This window comes from Pinus tabuliformis, chromosome 3_2, assembly GCF_031772625.1.
Source record: "Pinus tabuliformis cultivar Carrire ecotype Pingquan chromosome 3_2, CPIR1, whole genome shotgun sequence".
NCBI lineage: Eukaryota > Viridiplantae > Streptophyta > Pinopsida > Pinales > Pinaceae > Pinus > Pinus tabuliformis.
The window spans coordinates 408,786,308-408,797,938 of record NC_142302.1 but is presented as its reverse complement, the minus strand read 5'-3'; the positions used below and the strand labels follow the sequence as shown (position 1 = coordinate 408,797,938).

Sequence of the window (11,631 nt, the reverse complement as noted above, 5' to 3'; positions counted from 1 at the left end):
TGGAACATTCCCTAGATCTAACTCAATAGAAAAGTCTACCTCCCTGTGAGGTGGCAACTCTATAATGTCCTCAGGAAATACATCCCTGAACTATTGTAAAACTGGGTACTTGTTCAACACATCTGAATTCTCAACCTCCTTACCCTTATCACTATAAATGTGCACTACGAATAGCTCACACCCTTTCTTGTGGCTACGCTTTGCTTGCATAGTTGTCACCATCCTAACTGACATGGCCTTCTTCTCACCTTGTAAGATTCTTGGTTATCCATTGTCATCAACACACTCAATAACTTTGTCATAGCAGTCTACCTTGGTTCTATGTTGATACAACCAATCCATTCCCAATAACATATTGTATGATCCCAATGGTAATACATTCAAATGTTCTCTGTAGGCATACCATTTAAGTCAAATGCGCAAGCTCTTACCCAATGATGCACTCGCTTCTTTGTACATGTAGCCAGCTGCACTAACCAAGACTCTTGATGCAACTCCTTATTCAAACTACACTTATCCACCAAGTCAGGACTAACATAGCTATAATTAGATCCAGGGTCAATCAAAATAGAAATAACTTGATCACAAATATTACCATCCATCTCGATGATAGATGCTTGATGCTCTACCTATTTGTTATCCAAGGCTGCATAGATACATGGAATACTCTAACCAACGTCTCCAACAGTTTGCACCTCCTGTGCACTATATATGTGAGGTCTACCACCCTGATTCTATGGAAAATCTCTCTTGCGATGATATTTTCCACAAGTCCAACACTCTATAGTCTTCTAGCCTCCATCCTTATTCTTTTCTTTAGATCGATGTCCCTGTCCTCTATCTGATGCATTGAACCTCTTAGGTGGTGCAACATTCTCCTTGTTATCTGTACCCTATGGCCTTGCTCACTTTTTATCCCATTTTCCTTTGTTCTTTACATTATCTCTCTAGCTTAGCTTAGTTTCAGTGTTGCACTTTGATTGTCCATAGAAATTCTTCAAATTTCGAATGGCATCCTCCAAAGATTTAGGCTCATCGAACTCAATCCTATCTTTAAATGCAACTTCTAACCCACTAATGAACCTCTGAATCTTGGCCTTCTCCTCTGTGAGGTAAGGCACATATCTTAATAACTCCAAGAATTTACTATTATACTCATCATTTGTCATGGAACCCATCTTTAGTTCATAAAATTCTTTTTCCTTGTCATCAAAGTACCTTTCTGACAAGTACTTCTTCTTAAATAGCCTCTCAAACTCACTCCAAGACAAATCTTCTTCTTGAATACACCTGATATTATTCACATCTTCCCACCAAATGTCCACTTTCCCTTTGAGACTGAAGGTAGCTACTCTATATTTCATGTTCTCTGAGTAATCATGCAACTTGAAGAACTTCCTCATGTTAAGCAACCATGCCTCTACATCCCATGGTTTCTTCATTTCCCCATAAAAACTAGGTGGATTCTCTTTCTTAAATTCATCTCACAAGTATCCCCTATTACTCTTCTTGTAAGGATTATACTCATGACAATCATAGTGCCTATCTGAATTAGAACTAGAATCATACCTGTGCCTATCCCTTATCCTCTCCGAAGTGTCCAACAATCTACCATCTTAGATTGTGTCCTCTCTATCTGATCAGTGACTGCCATGCGATCTACTGCCATATGCCCCAATAGTTTTGTTCTCCTGCTCATGACTAATCTGAAGCATCCCCTATTGTTGCAAATCCAAAAAGCTCTTAAGTATGACTACATTTATGTCTGCTAATTCTTCCTGTGACTATATGTTTCTATCATTATCTGCCTTACAACTCCTTATCTCTTCCTTTAAGCTTCTTAGTGTCACTGCCAAATCAGAAGAGTTCCCAACACCATACTGCTCTTGAGATACATAGCGAGATTCTCTGTAGTCAACCATCTTGCTAGCCATTTGATGTTTCTTCTATAAGGTATATCATGTCAGCTAAACCAAATCATAATAAACCAACGTACCTTAATATAGCTTGGGGAGGATATCTTGTCTGCAAGATCAACAGATCAACATGATACATGCATAACATAATCATAACGATATATAAAAATAATACATAAGCACATAACCATGCAAATGTCATTCTATCTAGGGTACAGTCATCAATGCATGACCTCAACAACATCACACACCACGACTTCATGCATGACAACCACCGTCATTACGTCACTATACACTTGACCACATGAAAACATTAACATGCATAAGCGATGCACAACCATTCATATATATGCATAAACACATATGACCAAGAAATGTGAATAAATAATATTTGAAGTCAAACCTACAACAATGATACATGCAACCAAACATACAAGATTGTAACCAAGCATACTTCAATGGTTTAAGTGACATAAATTGACATGTAACCAATCATAAACTCACAACTATGCATCCCACAAAAGCATGCTAAGTTCCACATGACGAAATCACCACAACAATGATCAACACCATGCAATTGTAACAACATATGGGATGCAAGTGTGAGAGACACACATGCAATTGACATGCATGCTTGACCAACACATAGCCCATCCAGTCCGAGGGGTAAACCATGCTCTGATACCACTCTATAACACCCTCCTCCCACATCTACCCAGGAAACCAACCAACAGGGGTAAACATGCGATGAGAGCCCACTATGATATAATTTGACCTCCTAAGTCACATGAAGGAAGTGGGATCAACAGAAAAACACCATACAAACATCCAATATCATCAATAGAACCCTCAGAGGACAAGTCAACCACTCAGAAAACCTATCCCTGGGTACCATTGATGTTTTAGGTCTCTTGGGCCATAGTATCTCTCATGCTATGGGTAAGGGAGTGGTCATCAACCTAAAGTTTCTCTCACAAGCCTGCCTACCATCAAATGTGGACCAGAATTGTTAGTGTTGTGCTAGCGACCCCGAGATTTAAGCCACTTTTTTAGGCTCACAGCCCAGGTCACTGCCCAAAATTGACTCATTTCTTCAAATCAGTAAGATAACATGGAAATGACAGTACTGAAGAAAATACTTGTTCAAGAACTTGACTGGACCCCTACTAGCCATGACATGCATTTCGTCAAACATATTGCGAATGTGTAATCTAGAGGTGTAATTCACAGTTATGAGCATAGGGGTCTCATACTTATCTGATAATTGCTAAGAACCATTGATGCCTTAATGCATCAACTATCATTCCATCCAGTAGGTCATAGATACATTTCTCATTCAATTACAAGTAAAATCATGATGAGAGCCACACATGGCTATTGTCATAAAACACATAGATAGCCAACATAATAGCAGCAAAAAAGACTCATGAAAGTATAGTAATATAGATTACATATTATCCATCAAAATTCTCATTGAAATACAAGGAGAAATACCATTCATTAATGAAGCAAAATTCAAACCTAGGATGGGACTTCCACGTTCCACCCGACTGTAGAATGGCTAATCCAAATCTTTCTTTAGTCATTCACCCTCATGCCATATTCCAAGCATGAATGTGGGATCTCATAGAACATATCAATCAAAACTCATCCAGGGATTCTATAAGCCATCCACCTCAATCCATCAAACAGTGATTCCACCTCACAACTGAACATCACAAAACCATCATCATATTGGTCTCCATCCAAGCCTTCCAAGGCTTCTAGAGTGTTTGTTCCAACCAAGGCTTCTAGGACTAGTAACTCAACTCACAGCTGCCATTGAGCTTCCAAAGCGTTTGTCCAACCAAGGCTTCTAGGAGTAGTAACTCAACCCACGAAGGGCTTCCAAATCATTTGTCCAGCCAAGGCGTCTAGGAATAGTAACTCAACCTAAGTTGTTACAGGGCTTCCACAACGTTTGTCCAACTAGGGCTTCTAGGAACTAATAACTCAACCCAAGCTAAGGAAACACGAGAACCAACCAAAAACAAAGAATGAAAACAAAACCAAAATCACCATGGCTATATAGAAAATGGAAAGGCTAGTAAATCCATTGTCAATCCAGACAATCCTCCATGCCAATGACAAATCACAACCAAGAAACCACATGCACGTGTCATGCATGCCAAAAACTAGTGAAGGAAACATACATGCAACTCGGCACATGCAAGCAAATGTGATGTAGATGTTGATCCCAATGCCTCCTTGTGCTTTCCTACTTTTCCTTTTATTTCTTGCTCCAAGAATCCAAGTATGCCACACCCTCCAAGAGTGCTCCAAGAAAAATCTAAGTATCCAAGAGTATGAGAGAGAATAATGAGAGAGAGCTCCAACACAGAATAACAAAAGGTTACCAATTGATCCTTAGAATCCTTTTAATGAATGAGGCCTCTATTTTCTTCTTTTTCCATTATTTTCCTTCATTTTCTTCCTCACATGCAACCTATGACCTTTCACCTCATTTTCTCCTATTTTCCATTATTTTCATAAACAAATGTGCCAAAAATGCCATACTTCCTTTCCAAAGCCTTAGTCATTTCCTTCGGCAATTTCCTTAGTTGTAAACAACTAAATGAACACCCCCCTAGGATGTATTTCCCAACATTCAACTTGGAATAAGTGTCCCATCGAATGTGGTTATTGTTTTTAACTTTTATTACATGGAATTTTCACTAGGGCTATTACAGATAATGACACATGGTAGTGTGTTAAATTGGCATATGACATGGAAATGGCATGACAGAGATGATGTTGCAATATAACCACATGGAAACATTTGAATGGTTCTTAAGTTTCAATGTGGCAATTCCTGAAGTCTTGGTCTTCGCACTAGGGACTATTTTGGAGAAAAATTTCTTTGTATTTTAATTTTCCCAACTACGGATTGTACTAGGCCATTTCAGTATCTGGTGGTCCAAGGGTGCAGACAACATGAAAATAAACTTGAAACATAGATCCTGATATAATTTCAAAGGAAGGCTAGTCAATGTTCCACATGTGTCTTGGTTCCACTCGTAAGAGGTTATCTAGCTATTCAGGCCTCTGGGTATGGAGAATCCAATGTATTAAAGTTTAAGTGTGGATTCAAATACAAATGGACAAGTGAACTAGCCGTTAAATTTGTGGTCCTCTCTCTTGATCATATGGAATGGCATTGAATCCCATGGACCTGGAGTTAAATGTAATCCAAGTAAATGAAAATTTGGATATCCAGTAATATGTCACATGCAAGTGGACCCAAATATGGAATTATTGGAATGTATATTTGAATAGGGTCACATTATGTGGTTTTATAATTTTAACACTAACCCACTAAGGAGAAAAGGATCCACGAGTTCAAGTCTTATTTGGATCCTTTGGACTAGATTTCTAGTAGAAAAAATAAAATGAATAATCTAATTTTTATGGATCATCCTGTTAGCGCTTGAGATTTCACCTCAGGCTGAGAAAGGTAAACCTCAAGGCAACATCAAACCATTCAGCCCCGTAGCTAGCCCTACGAGGCAGGAGAAGGCTCTCTCCGGTCAATCTCGGTAGATCTTCAATTGATGAGATGACCAAACGGGTAACACTGATATTAGGCTAGTAAACTGATTAGAAAGATTGATTTGGGGTTTTTAATTAAATAACGGGGTTTTTTCTGGGCTGCATGGGCAAAATCACAGCTTGAAACAGATAAAAATAATGAACAACACAGGTTATCGACTGAGGCAAGGTAGGCAAGAAATTTAGCATCAAATCTAGATTTTAAATGGGATGGCAAGACTGGTGAGGAGCTGAGAAGGGCATAGGAGATGAATCCTTGTCAAACAGAGGAAAACATTAAACATGAACAAACTTATAGGCAGAGCATGGCAGGCATGAATTCTTACCTAAACACTTCATTTGTTCAGTTAGAAATGATCATGTAGTGAAATGAAACATAACAGATTACATATGAAACAAGAGAAAAACTTAGGCTAAATTATCATACCACAGGAATCTCAGAAGTCAGAGCTGTGAAATTTCATTAAAAATCCCTCTGTCAAACACTGTACAATGGAGCTCAGTTCTCCTTCAGTGCTCAGAATTTTCTCCTCTCTATCTCTCACAAATGATTTTTGTTTTTTTATAATAGATACATGCTTCTCAGGAAAAATCAATCGCCCCCAAAACCTCTGCGCTGTTACAATTACAAAAATTAGAAATGGGCGTTTCATCTAAGCTAAACATAGAACAGCCTTTCCCAAAATCCTCTGATGGCTTGACATATGGAGCGCTGATCCTTTTGAATCAGGACTGAGGATAAAAGTAGGCGAATTGACCCCGTTTTCTACTGTGACAGATGTCTTAAAATGCTATGACACAGTTGAGCTCGGGGTCAAAAACAATTCATGTATTAAAAATACGATCTAAAATAAATGGGAAAAGACTGCTCTTTCTGTTTTGAGCTAAGTATTTATTTAGCCAAGTCATGATGTTGAATGCCTCTTCAGCGTCTTCGTCTTCCTCAAGAGAATCAGGATGATGAGCAAAACCATGGCCTTTACGATGTCACTGCAATGCCATAAATGGTCCCTGTCCAGATTTTATGCCGCATATTTTCCTTAGATGAAACGAACGCCTTAAATATTGCAACAACTGCCACGTTACTAATATCTTTAATTCATATGCAAACGGTTCATCTTCCCTTTGGCAAATTTTGAACTTCGAAAACATATGTCATTTGGCAATGGAATGATGGACTCTATTTTAAAAGGTTCACTCATTGATTTGATTTGAACTTCCAAATGAGGATGAAGTTTGTCAAGGCCGATTCCTTCAACATGACAGGTTATAATGGTTATTTCTGGTTGGTCAAAGACAACAAAATCCAAATCGTTGATATCTGTAAAGCAAACCTGTATGTCAACCAAACTTGGAGATGCCCGTTCAATTCTTGATTGGCTTCCAGAGTCTTCCTTCACTACAACTTTTATAGAATAGCTTGTGTTGGGTAGAAGGCCCCTAAGTCGATATTTCCCTGAACTGTCTGTTGTTGTTTCTTCATAATAGCCTTTTGAGAGTGATCTTGCCTCCAAAGAAATGCCTTCCCTGGACTGCCCTGAAAGCGACGTTACAGTTCCCAGAACACTGTAAGCAACGCGATGAGCAACAAATGTCACTTCTTTAACTTCTCCAGATTCTAGTTCTATCGCCGCAATGTATGCCAACGAACCAGAGAGTGATGCGAGCAAGAACCACAAATTTATAGACTCTGAGCATGTGATCACAGTAATAACCATGAATGCAGTGCCCAATTGTAACAAGCCAAAGGGTATATGAGGCTATGAATATTTGATCAAGATCTGGATCTGCAACATCAATTTTCCAGAAGAATTCTCTTTCCCACGCGACCCCTCTCTGACTTCATCCAACACACTTGCAAGTTGAAGTCGTTGAGCTGCATTGATCTCATTCATTGCCTTCTGTACTGAAGCATCCAGAACTATATCAACCACAAGTATCTGTTGTATGTTATACCCATATGACCCCATTGATTTTTCAAGCTCTTCTAACACAACTTTGGCAACATCGCCCTTTTGCTCAATTAATTCATCCAAATTCATCTTTGGAACATTTGCTCGAACCACATCAAACACATAAGCTTGAATTTATTCTTGAGGATTTTGCAGCTCATAAAATGCATCGTCAGCATTCTGTTTCACAACACGATACTGGATGGAGCAAAATAATTGCACAAAGACATTGTCCTGAAATTTATCTGAAACCATATGACGAAGTCGTTGATAGTAAACTGGACCAATGAATATTTCACAAGTAAGCTCTGTACCAAGGGTGCCACTGTAGAGAACCTCTGTGCCATGATAGTTGAAATCATATGAAGATAAAACTTGACCAAATTCATCAACAGTAGAGTCTGATGTATGCTTTGTTTTCTTTGTGCTTTTACAGAGGTAGGAGCTTGAAGTCGCTGCCAGTTGAAGAGCTGAAGATAAATTACATAATCTAAAACAACACATTAATGATTTCTTCTTCAAAACAGGGTTTTGAAGAAGAATCAATCTCTGACATGAGACGGAGTCTAACATCGGCTCCACTTGGGATGGCAGCTGCCGCTCCGTGGAGGTGCCAAGAACCATAGAACTTTGGGAGAGCAGACAGTGCCTCCACACATTGGGCAATGGAGTCATCATCGACACAACTCTTGACTTAATTTTCAAACTGAAACTGAACTCAAACTGATCTGATCTCAAGATTGAAATGACTGAGAAAATGACTTAACAATCTTCAAGCAAACTAAAACAATATGCTGCCCTTATGGCTGCTTATTTATTTACAAAGCTACCCTACTTTGCTGTACAAACACTAGATCAGGTGATACTAAAATGCCATATTAACCATTCAAGTAAACCTGAAAATGATGCCGGTTGAGAAAGCTACCACGAAGTCGCAGTTGTTGGCAGCCCTTCATGCACGTACTGACCCTGGTCACGAAAAAGAAAGCCTGATCTGTCAATCAAACTGAAAAACATGTCCATATATTCCGTAATAGGATCACGGAAGCCGGACTCTGTTGGCTGCCCCAACTCTGCAATGCATACGTCCAGCTGCACACTGTCAATGTAAACGACTGTAGGCAATTCTATGATATCTTGTTTCGAATGAGGAAGGATTTACAAGAACTTTTTAGGGTATTGGAAATCATATGACTGAATCTGCTCATCGAGACACTGAATCTCCTTTTCGATTCTTTCAACAATTAACTCATACACTTTAGTTTTGAATCCAGGGAACCGTGTAGATTTCATCCATTGAAGCAAGGCATTGAAAACATTTTCATCAAATTCATTATCTGCTAACAGCTTTCTTATTTCTTCTACAGCTTCACACAGGGTAGGGTTTGCCACATACCCTTCCATTGCATGAATAGATCAGCAAGCGTTAGAATGTCTGGATCGAGTTGGAGTCGCCAGGTGAATGGTTCAGCCTGCATAAGTGTCTGACTGCTGTCCACGATCAACATTAGATCTGCACCTTGATTGCATGTACTGGGACAAGACAATCAACAAGTTGAATGTTCTCCCCAGTATGGCTGCCAGTATGTTAGCGCTTGAGATTTCACCTCAGGCTGAGAAAGGTAAACCTCAAGGCAACATCAAACCATTCAACCCCGTAGCTAGCCCTACGGGGCAGGAGAAGGCTCTCTCCGGTCAATCTCGGTAGATCTTCAATTGATGAGATGACCAAACGGGTAACACTGATATTAGGCTAGTAAACTGATTAGAAAGATTGATTTGGGGTTTTTAATTAAATAATGGGGTTTTTTTTGGGCTGCATGGGCAAAATCACAGCTTGAAACAGAGAAAAATAATGAACAACACAGGTTATCAACTGAGGCAAGGTAGGCAAGAAATTTAGCATGAAATCTAGATTTTAAATGGGATGGCAAGACTGGTGAGGAGCTGAGAAGGGCATAGGAGATGAATCCTTGTCAAACAAAGGAAAACATTAAACATGAACAAACTTATAGGCAGAGCATGGCAGGAATGAATTCTTACCTAAACACTTCATTTGTTCAGTTAGAAATGATCATGTAGTGAAATGAAACATAACAGATTACATATGAAACAAGAGAAAAACTTAGGCTAAATTATCATACCACAGGAATCTCAGAAGTCAGAGCTGTGAAATTTCATTAAAAATCCCTCTGTCAAAGACTGTACAATGGAGCTCAGTTCTCCTTCAGTGCCCAGAATTTTCTCCTCTCTATCTCTCACAAATGATTTTTTTTTTATAATAGATACATGCTGCTCAGGAAAAACCAATCGACCCCAAAACCTCTGCGCTGTTACAATTACAAAAATTAGAAATGGGCGTTTCATCTAAGCTAAACATAGAACAGCCTTTCCCAAAATCCTCTGATGGCTTGACATATGGAGCGCTGATCCTTTTGAATCGGGACTGAGGATAAAAGTAGGCGAATTGACCCCGTTTTCTGCTGTGACAGATGTCTTAAAATGCTATGACACAGTTGAGCTCGGGGGCAAAAACAATTCATGTATTAAAAATACGATCTAAAATAAATGGGAAAAGACTGCTCTTTCTGTTTTGAGCTAAGTATTTATTTAGCCAAGTCATGATGTTGAATGCCTCTTCAGCGTCTTCGTCTTCCTCAAGAGAATCGGGATGATGAGCAAAACCATGGCCTTTACGATGTCACTGCAATGCCATAAATGGTCCCTGTCCAGATTTTATGCCGCATATTTTCCTTAGATGAAACAGACGCCTTAAATATTGCAACAACTGCCACGTTACTAATATCTTTAATTCATATGCAAACGGTTCATCTTCCCTTTGGCAAATTTTGAACTTCGAAAACATATGTCATTTGGCAATGGAATGATGCACTCTATTTTAAAAGGTTTACTCATTGATTTGATTTGAACTTCCAAATGAGGATGAAGTTTGTCAAGGCCGATTCCTTCAACATGACAGGTTATAATGGTTATTTCTGGTTGGTCAAAGACAACAAAATCCAAATCGTTGATATCTGTAAAGCAAACCTGTATGTCAACCAAACTTGGAGATGTCCATTCAATTCTTGATTGGCTTCCAGAGTCTTTCTTCACTACAACTTTTATAGAATAGCTTGTGTTGGGTAGAAGGCCCCTAAGTCGATATTTCCCTGAACTGTCTCTTGTTGTTTCCTCATAATAGCCTTTTGAGAGTGATCTTGCCTCCAAAGAAATGCCTTCCCTGGACTGCCCTGAAAGCGACGTTACAGTTCCCAGAACACTATAAGCAACGCGATGAGCAACAAATGTCACTTCTTTAACTTCTCCAGATTCTAGTTCTATCGCCGCAATGTATGCCAATGAACCAGAGAGTGATGCGAGCAAGAACCACAAATTTATAGACTCTGAGCATGTGATCACAGTAATAACCATGAATGCAGTGCCCAATTGTAACAAGCCAAAGGGTATATGAGGCTATGAATATTTGATCAAGATCTGGATCTGCAACATCAATTTTCCAGAAGAATTCTCTTTCCCACGCGACCCCTCTCTGACTTCATCCAACACACTTGCAAGTTGAAGTCGTTGAGCTGCATTGATCTCATTCATTGCCTTCTGTACTGAAGGATCCGGAACTATATCAACCACAAGTATCTGTTGTATGTTATACCCATATGACCCCATTGCTTTTTCAAGCTCTTCTAACACAACTTTGGCAACATCGCCCTTTTGCTCAAATAATTCATCCAAATTCATCTTTGGAACATTTGCTCGAACCACATCAAACACATAAGCTTGAATTTATTCTTGAGGATTTTGCAGCTCATAAAATGCATCGTCAGCATTCTGTTTCACAACACGATACTGGATAGAGCAAAATAATTGCACAAAGACATTGTCCTGAAATTTATCTGAAACCATATGACGAAGTCATTGATAGTAAACTAGACCAATGAATATTTCACAAGTAAGCTCTGTACCAAGGGTGCCACTGTGGAGAACCTCTGTGCCATGATAGTTGAAATCATATAAAGATAAAAATTGACCAAATTCATCAACAGTAGAGTCTGATGTATGCTTTGTTTTCTTTGTGCTTTTACAGAGGTAGGAGCTTGAAGTCACTGCCAGTTGAAGAGCTGAAGATAAATTACATAATCTAAAACAACACATTAATG

At 39.0% G+C, this 11,631-nt stretch overlaps 1 protein-coding gene across 1 annotated transcript; it reads right to left on the bottom strand.

The window, feature by feature from the left end:
- Positions 1 to 6,598: 6,598 nt before the first annotated feature.
- On the bottom strand, positions 6,599 to 7,222 carry LOC149181117 (uncharacterized). The gene has a single exon (XM_089414088.1). It carries the CDS (start codon positions 7,220 to 7,222, stop codon positions 6,599 to 6,601), a length of 624 nt encoding a protein of 207 aa, XP_089270214.1.
- Between the last annotated feature and the right edge of the window lie 4,409 nt (positions 7,223 to 11,631).

Coding starts and splice junctions, on each gene's coding strand:
- LOC149181117 (XM_089414088.1), bottom strand. CDS start 7,222: ATGGTTATTACTGTGATCACATGCTCAGAGTCTATAAATTTGTGGTTC.